Source organism: Hevea brasiliensis, unplaced genomic scaffold (genome assembly GCF_030052815.1).
Source record: "Hevea brasiliensis isolate MT/VB/25A 57/8 unplaced genomic scaffold, ASM3005281v1 Scaf143, whole genome shotgun sequence".
Lineage (NCBI taxonomy): Eukaryota > Viridiplantae > Streptophyta > Magnoliopsida > Malpighiales > Euphorbiaceae > Hevea > Hevea brasiliensis.
In genome coordinates, this window is record NW_026614634.1 from 48,831 (window position 1) to 70,541 (window position 21,711).

General features: G+C 29.5%; 2 protein-coding genes and 1 pseudogene across 2 annotated transcripts; 1 reads left to right on the forward strand and 2 right to left on the reverse strand.

Moving 5' to 3' along the window:
- Positions 1-389: 389 nt before the first annotated feature.
- On the forward strand, positions 390-1,912 carry LOC110673340 (glycosyltransferase family protein 64 C3-like; annotated as a pseudogene).
- Positions 1,913-1,986: 74 nt separating this feature from the next.
- On the reverse strand, positions 1,987-5,230 carry LOC131176509 (uncharacterized). The gene is made up of 9 exons (XM_058141552.1): positions 4,738-5,230; positions 4,458-4,644; positions 4,214-4,347; positions 3,999-4,111; positions 3,653-3,905; positions 3,270-3,422; positions 2,779-2,858; positions 2,464-2,513; positions 1,987-2,283 (listed from the first exon to the last, which is right to left on the reverse strand). Exons 1-9 carry the CDS (start codon positions 5,122-5,124, stop codon positions 2,147-2,149), a joined length of 1,494 nt encoding a protein of 497 aa, XP_057997535.1. The 5' UTR covers positions 5,125-5,230; the 3' UTR covers positions 1,987-2,146.
- A 9,370-nt stretch (positions 5,231-14,600) lies between these two features.
- Positions 14,601-19,132, reverse strand: LOC110673331 (uncharacterized). The gene is made up of 9 exons (XM_058141545.1): positions 18,699-19,132; positions 18,254-18,440; positions 18,017-18,150; positions 17,802-17,914; positions 17,458-17,704; positions 16,117-16,269; positions 15,807-15,886; positions 15,328-15,377; positions 14,601-14,941 (listed from the first exon to the last, which is right to left on the reverse strand). The coding sequence occupies exons 1-9, from the start codon at positions 19,098-19,100 to the stop codon at positions 14,808-14,810; spliced, it is 1,500 nt and encodes a 499-aa protein (XP_057997528.1). The 5' UTR covers positions 19,101-19,132; the 3' UTR covers positions 14,601-14,807.
- Between the last annotated feature and the right edge of the window lie 2,579 nt (positions 19,133-21,711).

Here is a 21,711-nt window from a genome sequence, read left to right on the forward strand (position 1 = left end):
ATTATCTGATTAATGATTTGATTGAATTGACAAGTGGTCTTTTGGCACTAGAACATGCTCTTGCTTGGGTATTTGAGTGTTGAGTCACTCTGGTTTTGAACGTTGTAAAAGTGGATGGAATTGTTGTTTACTGGTGTAGGAGGTGGAGAGTTAGAAAGTAAACGAAACAAGAGAAAGTAAATGAATCAAGAAAGACTATTTTCTTCTAATATCTGCATTTTTTTGGAGTGTTAAAGGAAGAGCGAATGGACTAGCTTGTTACAACTAAAGGAATAGCGACTGTACTAGCTTGTCAGAAATGCGCTGATTAATGAGATGGTGATGAAAGCAATAATGTATAATTGATTTGGGAGCCACATGAAAGAATGAAGTGAGAAGGCAGGGATTTTTGAAGTCCTTTGTATATGAATCTTAGTAGTTTGGTGTCTATGAATAGAAAATATATTCATCTTTGTGCTCATTTGGAATCTTTGCTTGTGCAAGAAGCATGAGAACTGTAAAGAATCCATTTCTTCAACACTAGAATTATAATATTCAGATATATGCTGATCAGTGAACTTAGTTGCCAATCAGCACCACGCTTGAATTCCTTTATATTGTACCAATAATTGCTACTATTGATACTTATAAATTCTCAGATCCAAGTCATAACATTGGAATTGGACAAAGTCTTGTTGAATCAACATAATCAAGCTCATTGGAATTGGGAGCATTGGAGAAGAATACAGGTAAAACACACACATGCACACACACACACACATTGCTATGGCAATTGTTAACATAAAGTTGTTAAGAAACTTGTGACAAGTCAGATGTTATCAATTGCAGCTAACAAATGAACACCATGTGAGCCGTGGAGATGAAGAGTATTAAAATTTCACATAATCACATCCATGGTGAATGTTTTATCATATGTATGCTTGTTATTACCATTGCGTCTTTGTATGTTCTCCCTTCACACTCTCCCTTCTGATCCATGTGAACCTAAAAAAGAGCTGGATCCACGAAACCTCCGAGCAGATCACATCACTGTCCTTATTAATGGTTATTCCGAGTCTCGCATTCCTCTCCTTCAGACAATTGCTGCCACATACTCTGCCTCCTCACTAGTATCCTCAGTGCTTGTCCTCTAGGGAAACCCTTCCACTTCATCCCAAACACTAGCCCACTTGGCTTGTAATCTCCCCCCGCTCCTCATTTGGCCTTGCGACCATCTCCCTTGTCCGCCAACCTTCAAGCAGCCTCAATGATCGTTTCCTGCCTAGATCCTCCATTGGTACGCAAGCTGTCTTGATTTGCAATGATGATGTGGAGGTTGATCCTAAATCCTTCAACTTTGCTTTTCAGATTTGGAGATTAAATCCTGATCGTCTAATTGGGTTATTTGTTAGATTCCATGATCTTGATTTGTTAGCAAGGAAGTGGATTTACACTGTGCATCCAGATAAATACTCAATTGTGCTCACAAAGTTCATGATTTTGAAAAGCCAGTATCTGTTTGAGTATAGTCGCCAGGGTGGGTCTAACATGAGTAAAATGAGGGGGATTATCGATCAAATGCAAAACTGTGAAGATATACTGATGAATTTTGTGGTGGCTGACAAAGCAAATGCAGGGCCTATATTGGTGGAGGCAAAGAAGGTTAGGGATTGGGGGGGATGCTTGAAATGATGACAATGATGATGGAAGGTTGGGATTGAAGGATGGCACAGAGAGGAGTGTAAGAGCAGTGGGGTTGAGTAGTAGAAGAGAGGAGCATAGAAAGAGGAGAGGAGATTACATAAGGGAATTTCATAATTTGTTAGGAAGGATGCCATTGAGGTATAGTTTTGGGAAAGTAGTTAATTCAGTTGGCGAACAAGGATTGTGCATGAAAGGAGACAAATTGGTCTTTTGTGATCAATATCAATGAAAATCAAAAATGTTATTTGTTCACCAAATTAATTTTATGGTTTGTAACTATGTCTACTTGCTGGAAATTGTAAATATACAACTTGCTTCTGATGCATTTATGTTTTCATGAATTTTTCTTGCTCAAGAATAACAAAATAGACACATTTCTTTCATGATTTCATTATATTGGAGTCCTTTAATATTCCTACTACCATTAATCCCATGCCAGAATATTACAAATTTGGTGTGGTTTTCATTGCTGATTCCTTAGATCATCATAGTACTTGTTAATCCATCCTTCAATAATTTTGATCTCGACTTCTCTTTGTTCGACCAACCATACTGGATCAGTTGTTTTGTTTGCGAAAACTATGTCCAAGCAATGAGACCCTGCACGCCAAATTTCATGTATCAGTAACAATTCTCAAGACTAGAAATCCTTGTATCAGGTCTTCTACTCTTCTTTCTTATTGCTTGTTTTCAGTTTCTTTTACAGTTCAGAGCAGGAAAATTTTGAAACAAATTTATATATGAGACATGCTTTAACAAGGAGTTCATAAAGGAACATACCATTAACTGTATGAACAGCAGTAATGGTGTCTGATAAATTCTCCAACACCCTATAGTTAGAGGAAACATAGAGTACAATTAGAACTCAAGGAAGGTTTTCTCTATTCATTTTTTTTTCAACACATTCCTGCTGTCCAACATTGACAGAAAGGTTTTAAAATTAACCTTTGAAAAGCAAAGCATGAGGAGAGAAATTAATAAATTTTCTGAAAAATCTTTATGAAGGTAAACAATAATTGAGAGACATTTATAATAAATAAATCCATAAACAAATATAAAATGATGAATTTCCCCATTTTCAGTTTCTGTGTTTACCCGCCACTACTGTAAGGATCTTTCAATCCATTGGAGAAAATGATGTTGCTACCAAACCTCTGGAGAATAAGCTTTATGCTCTGCAATTAAAAAATTGGAAATTTACATGCAATTAAAGAAAATTAATAGTCAATTTAATTCATTTAGTGTACAGAGAAATCTGAATTGGGGTATATTAAATTTGGAGAGAGTGATGAAAATATTATAATTTAATTTATTTTAATATAAATTTATATAAGTAATTGAATCGCTTTACATATCAAAATATTAGTAAAATTAATGTTGTAATCCAATAATTTATATTTCCCCCTTTTATTTTACATATTTTCAAAGTAGGACTTAGCCCAATTCATTTACCAAAAAAGTCATTTTCAAATATTGGTTTTTAACAAAAAAATACTAAAATCGACTCTAAAATTGAAATCTCAAGTTGAAGTTTTAATCGGAGCAAAATGAATTTAAAAAAAAGAAAGATTAAAAAGAAAACATACATGGCCTCCGTAATAGGTGGTGACCCAATGAGGTCGAGGTGGAACACCATAGAAATCCTTGCAGTCTTGGATGTAGCTGTTGAGATCGAAAGGGTCAGGTGGGAACATGGTGTCATTCCCACGGCCAATAGGTATCACCATCTCACTACATGTCTACACCAAAATTCCACATAAATCAATTAATTCTTTGCATAATTAAGTTCAATTTAAATTTCCCATCAACACTATAATAGAATAACTCTCTTATATAGTAAATTATACAGTGCACTCCATGCTTTTTAGTGTACTAGACCCTGACAAAAAATCAATTAAGGCTTGAATTTAGGAGGTAGGCCTATGTGAATTTGTTCCACATGCCTAAAAGGCTAATGTGATCGACTTACCTGCCATCTCCACCCAACTCTTGTTTCAGATACATTAGTCGGTGGATTAATATAGCAAGATTTGTTTCCCCTGTAAGCAAAAAGACCAGCAAATATTTTGCTCAGTGTATCATTCCCAGAATCAGTGCTTGAGCTTCCATCTATGCCACTACAGATTATATTTACAGGATATGTGGGTGGCTTATTGTATTGAGCAGCACCACTATACATGGAGTCCAAGTAGTTTTTGAGCTCATCGGAGTCGTTCAAGGGTCTAGAGAAAGAAAAGAAAACAGAGTTAATAAATGGCAAGAAAGTAAAATTGTAATGAGGATTCCTGAAAGATTGCAGAAGGTAATGTTATTACTTGCAAGTTTTGAATTTCTTGCTGAGGATTGAAAGGCCATTGGGTTTAGAAGCAATTTCATCAATTTCAGCCCATGACTTCTTTATTGTCCGGTAGCAAGTCTTACTAGCTTCCTGCAAAAGGAAGGAATATATAATTAATGAACCCTTTGTTGACAACAACATTTAGACCTTTTCAAATGCTTAATTAAGTGAAAAATGATATGTGTAGATTACTCTAAAATCCTTGGAAACAATAGAATAGTATCCATCATGTGGAGTAATATCATCAAAGTATAGAACAGGTGCTGATGAGGCCAAAGCTCCAAGGGCTATGTGAGGGTACTTAAGTCGAAACCAGGAAGCCAACACTAAGAACAACAATGAAAAGAAACATATATAAACCAGATTTAAAATGTAATCTATGGAATAGTTGTGAAGAAGAATATATATATATGTATGTATATGTTCAGTGATATACTTCCACCGTAGGATCCTCCGATGACAATAACCGGAGAATTTTCAGCATGTAAGATTTTCTTGACGTGAATGATAATTTCTGCATAGTCTGCAATAGCTTGTGCAGAGTTGAAATACCCACGAGTGCTTCCATTTTTCAAGGCTTCTTCCCTTGATCCAAATGGGATTGATTTCCCATAGTATCTGTGCTGATGAAAATAAAAAAAGAAAGAGAGAATTGTTTTAATTATAAATTTTTAATACAGCTTAATATACAGGGAAAAAAAATAATTTATATATACCTCTATATATAACAGAAGAGCATTAAATCGCAAAGCATTGTCAGAGAGAAACCCAATAACAGCAAGATCACCATCCAGTGGTGCTTCTGCACCAAAATACACTAAAATAGGTGCAGTAGAATTAGCACCACCCCAGTATTTGGAATTGATAACATATCTTTGTTCAAAGGTTTTGTAGCTTTCAGGTTTATAGTTGAAGTGATCAAGAGTTTGGTTGTAAAAGAATCTCTCGAAATCATCCGAAATTGATTCAGACAAAATCTCAGCTGGGTCTTCATGAATTCTTGGTCCTATTGGACTAAGCCTTGGAATATCAAGCAGTGCTGTTGCAGAGGTTAAGAGAATGACAAAGAACAGAAACCATCGAAATAGAAGAATAGAAGACATGTAGAAATGTGCCCAATAGAATATATATATTTTTTTTCCCAGGATTGTGAATTAGAGCTTGTATCTAGGACTTGCTTATATAGCTAGAACATGAAAGAAACCTCAGCCGGTTTACATGGAAAAGCTATATATCATTTTTACCTCAAGATACAATATATATAATTTATATATTGGGATTCGTTTATATATAAGTCTCACATGGTAGCTTAATAGATAGGATAATTCTGTGTTTGGTATAGAAATTAATTAATAAAAAATAAAATTTATCATTTCTATTATTTTTCTTAATCATGTAAAGAACTTATTGTCTAATCCACAATTTTTTTTCAAAAAAGAATAATTTCATGAATTTTTAAAAGAATCACGACACAAGTGAGTTAGATCAAGCAGGTTCAAATCATTTCAACTATTGTCCTTTTTGAATAAGTTTAAATTACATTATTTCATATAATAATTGAGTTATCTATCAAGTCACTATATATCTAGAAGGCATTGAATTTGTCTAGTTTGAATTTTCATTGGAAAAATTAGTTTTAAAAATTTTTTTTATTTAATTTTTCGATTAAATTTAAGTTGATTAAGTCAAATATTAGATTGATGCTTTTTTCACGACTACAACCTATGGGCGGATACCAGGAGCTAGCAGTGCAGCCTAGCCCAAAAGCTGTAGTAAGCTAGCTATTCACTTAACCAACTCTAAAAGGCAAGGCCATGAAATTTTTCAGCGTGAAATCAGTCAGTCGTAATAAAACCGGACAGCGAGGTTTTGTTTATTTGGCGAAAATATCATCAAACAAAATATATCAACACATTTCAGCTACTCACAACCACATAAATCAAAATAACATAAAGATAAATGGGGTTCGGCTCCTCATCTAATCATCAAACATTGCATATAATAATTTATTCCTAATGGTGTATAATAATATTTTATATTATTTAAATATTTCTAACACATGTGGAAAATCTAATGCAAATAAAAATAAACAAATAATAAAATAAGACAAAAAGAAGAAAGAAAAACAATAAAATCCTGATAAAATGAAAACATATGAAAGAAAAAATATTGAAACGGTGAGAAATAAAAAAATCGATTTAACCATAATCTCTATAAACATCTTAAACCTCAGAACTAGTGAGTGTGATGCGCAACTGAAATTGAGGATTCAATGCAATTTTAAAATCATCATATGTATCACTCACACACCGGACTTATACACAATAATATATGGGAATAATCACATATAATCTCTGTCTATTCTCTTAATCACTTTTGGTTGCGAATTGGCCAAGAAACTTTTAAAAATAAACCACAGTCAAGAAGAACCTGGCGCGTGACTTCACCAGGATCGGGTCTGGCCGAAGAACTCTTGAGTGACTGCGCACCCCGAGCGCCGCGACAGTCATCGCCATCCAACGCCACCCAATCGCACCACACCACAACAACATCCATCAACTATTAACATCCATGCGACACTCTCATATGGTATACATATGCACGTTAACATTTAACTACATAAATATATAATATATACATATACATGGGCATGATAAGTAATATTATAATATAATATTGATTTTACTAATAAAATAATTACTTAATTACAATTGGAGGAAGCTTAGTCGGCTGACACTGACAAAACATTAAGATACAATTACACGGACAAAATTACATTACAATTACATAATTCAAATGACTCAATACAATCAAAAAAAGCTATCTCTCTCGCATCGTAAATCAAATAGCTTCCGTCCTGATATAACCTGAAAATAGCTCAAAAAACAAAACATACTATATATCCATATATCCATATCAAAACCACATATCTCACCACACATCCCCTCCAAAACCCCAATCATACTATCCATTTAAATATATATAAATTTCCATTTAGTCCTTATAATTGATCATTAAACTCAAAACATAAACTAAAAAAATTCTAAAAACAAAAAAAAACAATATTAAATGTTACTAAAAAATTGCCAGAATTTTACGAGAAATTAAATATTTTTATTATTTTTATTTTATTTTAATTTTATTTAATTCTAATAAAATTAAAGCAAAAGATCGGTTTACCTAATTATCTTGTCCTTCCGATTCGGGATGGATGTCGATAATGGGGCATGTCGGGACCTCGGGTAACCAAAAGACAAATACTTTAGACTTTTCGTGATCAGCGCAAATTCGGTTCTGTACAATTCATGAATTGAATGGCAGTGAATTTTTCTACCATCAAGCCCCCAACAAGGAAGGGTTAGGTTACGAATTTTTTTTTTTTCTTTTTTCATTAATGCAATTTTTTTCGGAAAAAAAGTCTTGGAAAAAAAGCGGGAAAGGAAGAAAATTAAAAAACAAAATTCAAAATTATAACTTGGAAGTGGAGGCGAAGCTGGTCGGTTCTGGTCTGCTCGAGGTTTATTCAGGTCTCTGTTCGAAATGTAGAAAAATAGGGCAAGAAAAAAAAAGGCTAGAAAAAACCGACAAAATGGTTTAGGATTTCGTTGGATTGGTGATTGGACTAGATGATGAGATGATTATGATTACATGATGCATGATTGGTGGATTTGGATGGGGATTTTTTTGGCGAGAGAGGAAGCGATGCGCGCCGTCAGGAGCGCGAGGCGTTCCGATTTCGCGCGTTTGGGGCGGCGCGCGGTGGTGGGGCGGTGGGAGGGGGAGGCCTGGGTAGGCTGAGGAGGGAGGGGGCGGCGGAGGAGCGGGGGAAGGAGGAGTGCGAAGGGAGAAAAGAAAATGCAAGAAAAAAGAAATGCCAGGTCGTTTCGATCGGTCGATTCGATCCGTTCGATTGGGTTTTAAAATTTATAAAATTTATTTTAAATTTTACCAAATTCAGAAAAAAAAAAAAAAAAAATAAAAATTCGAAAATTCAGAAAAAAAATTCTTAGATTTAAATATATTTTTAAATTTTAAATTAATTTTTAAAAAATTTAAATTTTTAAAATCTTTTTTTCTTATTTAATTCATATTGAGACTCAAATTAATTAAAAACAAACTTACAATTCTAAAAACAACTCTAATACATACTACTAAGTTAAAATGTATTGATTAATCTAGTTTATATTTAAGTGAATTACAATATCTCTTTAAATAGGATGAGTTTAAGTGAATTTTTTCTATTTTCTAATCATACATCGATAAAGGTCATATTCAGTAACAGCTTTTAAAATAATAATTAGTATTTTGACTTTCGTCAAAATATTATATCTCTTATTTATACTGTTTGGTGGTATAGTATTTATTCTAATATTTAGTATTTAAAAGTTCAAGCGGTTATTCATGAAAAATTACACCTCCTAACTTTTAAAAGTTAATGGAGCGTTTTGACTAAAATTAATAAAAATGATATAACTATTTTTATATTTAACAGCTAATCTAATAATTATTTTTGTCATGCACTTTTACTTTCAATTATTGAACAAATAACTAACCATTAACCGCTAATATCTAACAACTAATAGCTAGTAAAACAGTTGGCAGCTACTAAAAATAGCTAGTAAACCAGGTGACGGCTATTAAAATAGTTAATATTGCCGAATAGGGGTGAAATTTTTTAATTTAATTTGTTTAACAAAATAAAAAATTTGTGAAATTTAAAGTACCCATGTATAGCGTGTAGCAAAGAGTCTTATTATAAAATGGAGAATAAAAAAGGGCAAGAGTTTTAACGATTAAGCTTGATTTCCAAGATCAAAATTGGTGATACTGCCAGCTTATGCCCTCTCTGGCACTGATCGAACAGCAGAATCCACAAGAAATGGATCTTGAAATATTCATTTTATGCCAGCTATTAATTTTTTTTTATTAACTTTATTCATAACTAAACAGGGCAAGAAATAATAAAAAGGTTTTCTTACATTTTCCCAGTATAATATTGAAGCTGGCAAACCGTGGAAGATTTGCTATTAACGTCACTTGATGACAATGAATTTGAATTGAATTTTGATCCCCAGCCAACAATTTTAACTCCAGAGTTGAAAGCTTCTGTCACAACCGATCTGTTCTTGGGTAATAGGCAATGAAACTTTGGTTTCATTGGCATCTAGACCTGCTTCTGCCACCAGATTTATTCATGGGTAATGGTTTTATATTGTAATTGATTTTGGTTTTTGTGGTTTTCATTGAAAAGATTAATCGATTTGTGATTGTGGGTATTGGATTTGTGATCATTTTTTTGTGCTTATTGTTAATTTGTTGTGATTATTTTGTTTTTATGAATTTTTTGATTTATTTTACATTTGAATTTTACAAATATTTTATAAATAAATTTATTTTATTAATTAAAAAAAATAAAATATATAAAATATATCCAGTTATCTCGTCGCTATCAAATCTCTCTTTTTCTATTTTTTTCTCCATTAATAACTACTTATTAAATAATTTTATTTATAAAATAATCAACAAGTTAATATGTTAATATAAAAAATTTTAATTTTCAATAATAATAAATTTTATAAATCAAATTAAAATTTAATAAATTTTATTAAAAAAAATTAAAAGTTAATAACTTTTATAAATTATCCTCTTTTCTCTGCTTTTCCTTAAAGGCTTTTTTAACTTAAATTTAGTTTGTGGTTGTCGCAATTTATCAGCAGTGGCCCATACCTCTTTTTCTTTTATTTTCTTTCAATAAATGCAGATTCGTTATTAGCAAATATGCTTCTTTTTTTTTTTTTTTTTCTTGTTTCTCCTCTTTTCTGAAGTTCTTGTTTTCTTTTTCACACTTTCCCCTTACCTGTAAAGTTGATGATTTCCTTTACGTGGTTGTCTCATTTCCCATTGTAGATATTATTTTCATATCTTCTACGAGAAGATGTTTATTAATTTCAGATTATTATTGCTCAATTTTGCAAAATAAATATGATCTCTCTTTGAATATTACAACAATTATGATGAAGAATTCTATTAAAAAATAATAAAATATTGAAACAATTTAGGATTTGTGTGGAAGGGATTTTATGTAGTATTTTAAGAGATTTAATTGATTTTATGAGATTAGATTATAATTTTTTATATCAATATTAGGGTTATATACGATTTTTAAAGATTTTAAATCGAATTAAAGAATTATATTGAATTAAAAAAAATTATTATTAGAAGAACTGAAACTAAAAGCGAACTCAAACCGAAAGTATTTAAAATCAAATTAAAATTTAATTTTGATTCTAATTTTATAAAATAAAAGAATTGAAATTTAATTTTAATTTTTATTCTTATAAATAAATAAATCAAAATAAAAACTGAAACAACAAATTTCATGATATTTTTTATTAAAAAATAATTTAATTATTCAGTATTTTTGATGCTAAGTGGGAACCACTGAAGGACTTTTATAACGTAAAAGTTAAATAAAAGAATTAAATTTGAGTAGTCCTCTTTACAAATGTTTAATATAACAAAAAAATTGGGTTGAATGGTTTGTCAAGTATACTGTAGAAGGGATGAGCATTAACTTAGCCAAAGGTGACATCATTTTGCAAGCATCACTCTTTGGAAATTCAATAAAAAATTAGTAATGTGAAAAAGACAATATTGTTCTACCAAAGATATTAATACAAGCTAAAGAAAGTGCTGTACCCATAAGCATTCAGCATAAAGCAGCCGGCCACTTGGTATATAGGAGACTTTTTTTGGGGGCATTTTTGCTACAATTCTTTCCGATGTGTTTCACATTTCTCTAGAAGAACCAAAATTTTTAAAAAAAAAATCCACTTTTTCTAAAAGTGATAAATTTTTCAAGAAGGCAATTACGATCTTGCTTAGATTATATTTTGCAAATAATTTAAGTGACTCAACTTTCGTAACAGAAAAGGTGAATAATTTGAATATATTCATTAAATTAATATCCATAAACTTTAATTCAGTGATGTTAGAGTGGTTTTCAGGGTAACGAAGTCTCAACTTCGAGTTTGAATCCTGTCCGACAATAGCTTTAAGGTAGCATTTAGTATTTTGACTATAGTTAAATTATTACTTCTCTTATTTATACTGTTTGATAGTACAATGTCTATATTAGTGTTTAAATATTGAGAGAATAGTTCATGAAAAATTACTCCTCTTTACTTTTAAAGATTGAAAAAATATTTTGATTATAGTCAACAAGATTAAATCACTATTTTTGTATTTAACAGTTAATCCAATAACTATTTTTATCGAATATTTCTACTTTAATTGCTACATAAATAATTAACAGTTAATATCTAATAATTAATTATTGATAAAATAGATGATAATTATTAAAATAGTTAACAATTAATATTGTCAGACTTCTAATCAAAATAGTTTGATTGATCCATTAAAAGTTTGAACAAGTAATAATATATATTTATGTTATTTGGACGCAAATTCAAGTAGTGGGATCGCCATTCCTTGTTCAAGTTTTCGAATTCCATGTTCACATCCATGTTCAGACTAATCTCATGAAATTTGAATTTTATATGTTGCTTTCACTGGAAATCGTCCTTTGCTAGAAATGCTATCACAATTAATTAGATTAATTGCGTGTGAATGTCAAGTTGCCTTCACGCTTGGAATTTCGTTTTGCCTTTTGTCAATTCTAGTTGTTCCTTCCAAACCTGGTTTTAGCTCAAGCCTGTCACTTATTTTTAGATTTTTCTTATCTAAATTTAATTTATTATAAATTAAAAATATATAATATTTAAAATTTATATATAAAGTAATTAAATTTTATCATATATTTTGTATTTTAAATTTATACTCCTTTGGATTGACCCAAAATTAAGAAATATATATTATGTAAAAATATATATTCATTTAATTACGTAAAATTGCTAAGAAAAAGAAAAATTATAGTCTATTTTTTATGTTGACTTAAAATACTAATTTAAACAATTTAAATTCCTAAAATTGATAGCCTATTAATTCATAAATTTTATTTTCAAATTATAATCATGTAAATTGTAATGCCCTGAAAATTTTTAAAATTTAATAAATTGTATAAATAATTATTTTAATATTATTTTTGTTTCCTTTAAACATATTTTATAAAAATTAGTTCAAAACTTCAATTTCAAATTAAATGATTATTTTCTAAAGTTAAATTTTATATTCACTAATTATTATTATTGTGGTACTTATTTAGTTATTTTAGTAAAAAGAAAAAATGTTAGATGTTGTGAATTAGATTACTATTAGTGTTGTTTTATTTAAAATATTGTTTTAAGGGAATTTAAATAGGATGGACTTAATTGAAAAGTATTTTGGACTTGATTGTAAAACTATGAAAAATTATGGTTAAGATAATTAAAAAACAAAGCTTTGAATGTTGAAAACCAACAACAGCCCCCTTCCCCAAAATCTTGCTCTCTTTCTCCCCCATCTCTCACTCTCTCTCTCCGTTCACTGTGCTTTGGCCAAACCCAGCGGTGGACGACTGCTGACAAACCTTTGAAAATCATTAGTAGCAATGGCGTAAGCTTATCAAGCGGTGAACAATGGCGGTTGACGTGTCTTTCCGATGAAAAGCGCAAAGGGGGAGCCAAATGGTTTTTCGCTATTTTTCGGCGATTTCAACGTCTTATCCGAGCCAAACCAGCAGCGTTCAACTCCTCTTCCTCTGAGTTACCAGATCCAACCAACCCGCTCCCTATCGTTGCCGAAATTTGACAAATTGAGGAGAGAGAAACATAAACTTCTAGGATCGATTCCCCCCAATCCAATCGTCAGATTGACGATATGAGATCACTGATGGATTCAGAGCGATGAAACATTCAAGAGAGGACCAATCCGCTCCAATCGAACACCGTTGCGATCATCGGAGGTCCATATCATTTAGTGAGATTTTCGAGCTTTTTTATACCTATAAATTAAATATAATTATATGATATTATTAATAATTTATGAGTTTCATTTAGGTGTGATCGAATCAGTGATAGCTCACTGACATTTAGGATCGAGTTTTTAGGGCGGGTCAAGCGCCTGATGGGCTATTTTGGAAGATAGTCGTATTTATAGTTATTTCCAGCATTTTCAAATGTTTTGTACGCATTCTATGTAGTAGAATTTGCAAAAGGAATCCTTAACTCAAGTTTTGTAGTTTTTGCCTTAATTAAGCTAGCTGATTAAATCTGTAAAATATTATTAGTTGAGTAAAATTAAGTAAAATAAATTTAGCTAATACAAGGATGTGGTAAAGGACCTCTAGGAATATTTTTTTATAATTTTCAAAGTGCTAGAAAAAATTATTTGGACTTTAAAGGAGTTAGGATCCCAATACGGGTAGTCGCAACTTGAGCTAGTTTTACTGGAACCTGATCCTTATGGATATGGAAAGTCAGGATGAGACACGACTTTGAGTTGATCTCACTGACTTCCGCACATAGATTTAAGCGAAAGTTCGGCTTGAATTGAGCTTGCTAGTAGGATTTGGATTGAAAGAGTTATATAGGGGATCAAATCTTGTATTTATGTATTGATGTGATACACTGAGTGTGTGAGTAGCTTCAAATTATCTTCTCGTGCGAGTATTAGATGAATTTTTTATTATATATGTTGGATGTGCATTTCATGGTAGAATTACATTAGTTTTAGATAGTTGTAGAAATTGTATTTATAATCAACATCTAAACTCACTAGGTCAAATAATCACTCTTGTTTAATAATTTTTTCCCAGGATGTATATGAGTAATTTGCTTTAGAGTCTGACTTGCATTTTTTCCTGTAGGGTACAATATTGTTAATCAGAAATTTTTATTTTTTTATTAGTTTATTTAATTATTTATTTTATTATTAAAACTTTGCTGTGATACTATTTTATAAATATATGGTATTAATTAATGTTATTATATGGTTTATGCATGTTGGATACCAGGGTTGAGATAGACTCCTATAGTTGTGAATTTCAAATGGTTATTAAATTGAGTTGGCCTAATGATTTATAATATTTATTTTATTTTAGTTTGTATGTTGGGCCTTGAATTTTGGGAGTAGTCATGGGTTTGGGAGCAGTAAAACTTACTACAGGTTTCGAAGATTTTATACTAGCCTAAATGTTAGTATCGATCCAATCATAGAGTTAGATCATGACATAAATAATATAAAATTTTAATTATTCAGTTATTGTTCAATGAGATTAACTGATTATTGTTCTTATTTTATTAAAATGTTCTTTTTATAGTGATTGGAAAGTTTATGCATGTGTGATTTATAAATAATTTTTTTCTCATATCTATAAATTATATATATTTATGAATTAATTATTTAAAAAATGACTCCACTCAATCTTAATTTAAGTTTCTTTATAAATTTTGAATATTTTTATTGAATGAAATTTGTATTTCTCAATTATTTTTTTATTATTATGCTAATTATCACATGATCTAATTAAAAAAAATCAATGTTAAAAAGAACTTTATTTAACTTACAGAATATGTTTTTAATTATATGAAATAAAAATTAAATCAATAATAAAAAAATTATTAAAAATAATATAAAGGAGTTTAATTCACTAAAATTGTAGACATAAATATATAGATTTTATAAGATTTCACACAATAATTATATCTTGAATGACCATGTGGTCCTCCAAGGGTGCTTATTTTTTCCCTTATTTTACACAATTAAACATATACAAATTCCAACTTCAATTTCCAACACCATTATTGATCCTGTTACAATAGCTATGCATAAGCATTTTGGTGTGGCTTCATTGCTGATTCTTTAGATCAACATAGTACTTATTAATCCACTCTTCAATAATAGTAATCTCAACTTCTCTTTGAGCAATCAACCACTCTGGATCAGTTGTTTCTGCTTTAAGTATATCCAAGCAATGAGATCCTGCAAATCAAATTTGTCAATTTTTTCTTCTTCTAGGAGGAAGAATTTTCCAAGAAAATCAATGAAAAGAGTAATACTAAGCTTTTATAAAAGAAAAAAATATCATTATTTGGTTCATTGAATTACATGAAATATACGATGAGAATAATTAATTTCTAGATTTTGTTGAAATTTAAATTTGAAATATCATTCCATGGAATAATATGCAATTTTATAAATTTAATTTTTATAATTAAATTTTAATGTACAATAATTATTATATAGAATAAATATACTTTATTTTATATATTAATTCTAAACTCATTTTATTTTATGAACTAAACAAATAATTCTCGATATTTTTGTTAGCTAGAAAAATATAAAGATTTTCAAAGTTGAGATTATACCATTGTTTGTATGAACAGCAACAATAGTGTCTGATATGTTCTCCAATACCCTGTAAGCAGAGAGATTAATCATTGCTAAAAAAAAAAGAATTTTCAGTGGTGGATTGAAATTTCGTTGCCTAATAATATTGATCAGTAATGGATTAATGATAGAATTATTGCAGGTATATTGCCAATTCATCGCTAGTCCTTAATTAATGAAGATGATTTCAACAACAAATTAAAATCCGTTGTTGATGTTCAATTTTTAATTAACTATAATGAGCGATGGATTATTGTAATCGCTGAAAACCTCATTGTTGCCGTTTGCGATGACTTCAATCTGTCATTGAACGTCTTTTTTTTATTGGAAAGGAAATTATTAAAAAAAAATAAATTTAGGAATCTCTCATGATTATTTCCTCATATAAAATAACAAAAAAAAAAAAAAAAGAAATAACCCATTGATTAATTTGTTTTGAATGTGTCTGTTTAATTACCCGCCAATGCTGTAAGGATCTCTAAGTCCATTCGAGAAAATGATGTTGCTACCGAATCTTTGAAGAATGAGTTTTATATTCTGCAATTGACAAAGAAATATATGCATATAACGTCTTGATATAGCACTCTAATTTAAATTGTTAATAAAAAATATGAAAATAAAGGTGGTAACTAAATCAGATCATTCTGAGTTTTGAGTTTATTCAGATTATTCATTGTGTTGCCATACATAAATTTTTCAAATTATATTTGGGTAAATTTACAGATTGCAGGTTTGGAACAAGAAGAAGAAGAAAGCAAGAAACATACAGGCCCTCCATAATAGGTGGTGACCCAATGAGGCCGAGGAAGAACACCGTACGTGACCTTACAGGACTGGAGGTATCTGCTGAGATTGGAGGGATGTGGTGGGAACATGGTGTCATTGCCAATGCCCATTGGTACCACCAACTCACTACATGTCTACACAAATATAAATTAAATATAAAATGAAGGATATTGTTGTGAAAATTATGGTATATACATAATATCATCAATAACTAAGTTGCAATGCAATAGATAGACAAAACTAGTTCATTCTTGCCATACTATATATCAATTACTAATTAGCATATAATTAATTAGAAATAAATATTTTAAATTACAAGTGTGTGTATGTATAACTAATTGTGCTAATTAAGTAGATACTTCTATAACAATTCTTGTAAACATTATGAAAAAAAAAATCAATAATTATTACATTTTCAATATTCTTAAAATATTACTTGAAGCATAATAATAATAATAATAATAATAATAATAATAATAATAATATTATTATTATTATTATTATTATTATTATTATTAAAATGAGTTTGAATTTAATATTTAATATTTGTGCAAGTTTTTAAACAAACGGGTTGATATAATATTTTAGTAATTATAATCAGATTTATAAATAGAGTTTATGATGAATTTTACTCAAATTTAAAATAAATTCGAGTCCTTATAAGATAATTTTTTGGATGTTTTATCTATTCACATCTTTACGCGAGAAGTAATTTATGATTAAGTAATCCATTAACCTGTTGGATTATAATTTTTAAATTAAAATTTTAAAAAAATATTAATAATATTAATAATTAATTTTTTTAAAAAATATTAATAATATTAATATCTTAATATTTAAAAATTTAAATTTATATTGAATCATTATGTTATTTAGTTATTATTATTTTTTATTTATAGTAATACAATAAATTTTGTAAAATGATGATATGTTTATTTTTATTTTAATATATAATTAATATTTTAAAAATATTAAGAAGATAGTTATTCATTTATAAATGTATTTCAATTTCCGATATTAAATAAAAAATATTTATAATAATAATATTTAAAATTGAATATTTTTAATATTTTCATATAAAATTTAAAAATATTGTTAAGTTATTGGTAAATATAATCTAATAAATATTGAAAGATTGATTCTAACAATAAAAATGAGTTTATTAAATTTATTTATTTATATTAATAAATGTAATAGTTAATTAATTTTTAATGATTCATTAATGGAATTAGTGATCTATCAAGCTTGGCCATGCGTATACCAGTTTGTGTAGTCATTATTTTCATATAAATGAAGTGCCTTGTAATTCATCATTGATTTACCTGCCAACTCCATCCCGGACTTGATTCAAACACGTTAGGAAATGCATTAATATAGCAAGAGCTGTTTCCTAGATAAGTAACAAGACCACCAAAGATTTTGCTAAGAGTATCATTCCCAGAATTGGTGTTTCCATCTATGGCTCTGCAGATCATATTAACTGGATATGTGGATGGCTCATTGTACTGAGCAGCATCGCAAAACAATGCGTTCAAGTAATCTTTGAGCTCATCAGAATCCTTCAAGGGACTATGACAAGAAAAGAAAAGAAAAAAAATTTCATGTAAAGATCACAAAGTATTTTAATAATGATCCATAAAAACATGTCAAAAAGTAATGTTATTACTTGCAAGTCTTGAATTTCTTGCTGAGGATTGAAAGGCCATTGGGTTTAGAAGCAATTTCATCAATTTCTGTCCATGATTTTTGTATTGTTTGGTAGCAAGTCTCACTAGCTTCCTGCAAAAGGAATTCATAACTAATCAACCCTTTTTTCACATCAATATTTAGACTCTTTCAAAAGCTTAATTAAGTAAAATTTAAAAATGTTATGTAGATTACTCTGAAATCCTTGGAAACAATAGAATAGTAACCACCCTGTGGGCTGATATCATGAAAGTAAAGAATGGGTGCTGATGAGGCCAAAGCTCCAAGGGCTAAGTGAGGGTACTTAAGTCTAAACCATGAAGCCAGCACTAGGAACACCAGTGAAAAAACCAAATTTAAAATAAGATAAAAACCACAAATTTTATTTATTGCTTGTGAAGATCAACAAATATGTATGCAGCAGTGACGTACTTCCACCATATGATCCTCCAATAACGATAACTGGAGAATTTTCAGCATGCAAATTTTTCTTGACATGAATGATAATTTCTGCGTAGTCTGCAATAGCTTGTGCAGAGTTGAAATAACCACGAATGCTTCCATTTTTCAAGGCTTCTTCCGCTGATCCAAATGGGATTGATTTCCCATAGTACCTGTGCTGATGATATAAAAACAGAGATACTGTTAACAATCAATGCATAAAATATATAAATCAATTTATTTTTTTGCTAAATCAGATAATTTTGTTAATAATATCTCAGCATGGAATTGCAAACTAAGCTGAGGTCATCAGACCTTTGCAGGACATCTGAAACTACAAATATATCGTGCTAAGTAAAAAAATCTGGAGAGAATACAACTACTATATAAAGCTTAATTTTAACAGGAAAATCAATACATTAGTAATTAATTATACCTCTATGTAAAGCAGAAGAGCATTAAATCGAGCACCATTATTGGGGAGAAATCCGATAATAGGAATATCATCGTCAAGTGATTCTTCTGCACCAAAATACACAAAGATAGGTGAACTAGAATTAGCACCACCCCAGTACTTGGAGTTGATCATATATCTTTGTTCAAAGGTGTCGTAGCTCTCAGGCCTGAAGTTGAAGTGATCAAGTGTTTGGGTGTAAAAAAATGTCTCCATATCATCATTATCATCAAAAACTGATAATTCAGACACAATATCAAGGTTTCTTGAAATTCTTGGTCCTATGGGACTAAGCCTAGGAATATTAAAGCGTGTTGCATGGACACTTGCAGAGATTAAGAGATTAAACAGTAAGAACAGTATCAGAAATATTGGCGACATCATGAGATAGAAATATGCCCCAGCAGCCACTAGAATATTTTTTAAGGTTTTACTTGTGATTTAAGGCTTGTACAAGGATGCACTTATATAGTAGTAAAGACCCCCTGTGGTGTACACTGGGAAAGATATTATACATACAAAAATCCAATTTGGATTAGTCTAGTCTTCTCTCACAAAATGGATGGGCTCCAGTCTCCATGATGAGACTGATCACACCACTATCAGTCAACTGGTACATATTAGTCAGTCTTTTTAAATCATTATTTATAGTCGGAAAATCTGCTCAATTATTTAAAAGTTGGTGTCAAAAATTTAAATTTCACAAATTTAATTCAACAATACTAAAATCGTAGTTAAAGTTATGAATGATTGAAAAAAATATTAAATTCCACCAATATACAATATTCATTAATATTAATAAGAAAAATTATGATTAAAAATATGATCCTTGAAAATAATAAAATTTTGATTAGATTCATAAAAACTTAATCGTCTAATTATTTTAGTTTTCAAACTATTCGATCATACTCAATTTAAAATAAAACATGTAAAATGAGAATAATTAGTGATTAAGATGTTTACTATATGATTTTATAATTATGGTATTAGTGACTTTTTCTTAATTTTTAAATAAAAGAATAAATTTATTACTTAAGAAGAATCCTCAATAAGAACAGCATACAAGAAATTGGGAGGTAATAGGTGTTCGCAAGTGTATGTATAATTAATATAATTATAAGTAGAGTATCATTTTCACATAAATTGTCTTTAAGTATCGAAATTTATTTAATTTTATTAATATTTAGGCTATTGAATCAACTTGAATTAAAGAACTTAAAAGATAGCTAAGAATAAAATTAAGCTATAATAGAACAAAAATTAACTTCAGTTTAAAATTAGATAGCCAAAGTAATAAAAATTTTAGGTAAAAACCATTTAAAATAAGGTTAGGAGATATTGATTTTACTTTACTCAATAATTAATCACAATTAATTTTATCTAATAATCAAATTTAACTGCTCTTATAAGAGTTAATAATTAAAACTACTTAACAATTCCTTTCTGGTCTTATCAAACCTTTTAATTAATAAATTTATCCATATTTTCCAATAGAAAGATAATCAATCAATTAACCTTAAAATCGAATATTATTTTCTAAAAACCCCATAGAATTAACCTTAATTAGTTTCCGCTTTAGTAAAAAACCTATGACAGTTGCTACAAATTTAGATTCATAATCTTGCTTACCAACAATAAATTACAAATCCAAAATCATTCAAATATTGGCTACAATACCCAAAAGCATTAAACACCATATAACAACTAATAGCAAAAGCAGAGAAAATTAAATCAAAACTAATTTAAATTAATATTAAGTCAAGCTATGTTAAAATCCCTAACTTAACAGTTTAGCCACTCATTTTCTCAAGTTTAAACACAAAATTCATTGAATAAGAATTCAAAGTCGTCTAACAAGAGTATGACAAAGTAACATTAAAGATAATAAGAGTAAAGACAAGAAAACTCTATGAAGTGCATATTGATGTCCTCCTCCAAACTCCTAAAAATCTTCTCTTCCAGTCCTTGCTCACCAGCCAAAATTAATGAGAGATTGGGTGTTAGAAGACTAAAGGACGTCCCCCCTCTAAACAAATGGAAATTAAATTCCTTAATTAAATCCTACTATGGACTCTTCCTTTCCCTTTCTTGTTTGTCCGATGCTGATTGGATGACAAAAAGAGCTCCAGGAGACATCTCCCAACCAGATTGGGCGCCCCTCATGATTCTCATAGCCTCTTGTGCGCCTTCTTTTAATCTCATAGGTGTTTGTGCGCCCAACTCAAATCCCATAGCCTCTTGTGCGCTTTGCTTGATTCTCACAGCTACCCATGAAATCCTTTGATATTTCACGAGTGCTTGTGAGATGTTCTGCCTCTATATGAAATTCTCCATTTTTTTTTATCATTCTTTATCATAAACTCTTGCATAAAAGAAACAAACTTCAATTAAAACAAAACAAATTAACTTTTAATTAAATTAATCTAAGAAATATAAATAAAAATTAACTAAAAATCTAAATATTTAGATAAATTAATAAAATTAACACTAAAAAAATACTTTGTATGGGAAGTTCTTCCTAGAAAATGAAACTAGCATAAAGCAAAGCTATCCTTATGATTAGGCAACCTTAATTATTTAAATAAGATGTGCACAGGGACAGATGTAGAATTAAATATCAATAGACTAAAATTTAAATAGTCATATAATTATTATAATTAATAAAAACATATAAATTACTTATTTATTAAACAATAATCAATATTCATTATTTTTTGATAATTATATATTTTATTTATTTTAAATAACCACTAAAAACTTAACAAAGAAGTTTTTTTTTTTATAGACAATAATCCAAGGATTAATCGTTATTAATAAACGAGTTCACATCCCATTTTATTAATCAAGAATTTTATTTAAATTAACTTAATTTATTGCTTGAATAGTCTAAATGTGACCATACGCAATACCGGAACAGTGCCTCTAGCACTAGGGCAAAAGGTGGAGAAGATCAGATTAAGCAGAAGGACGTTTGGATGTGATATAATGTTCAAGG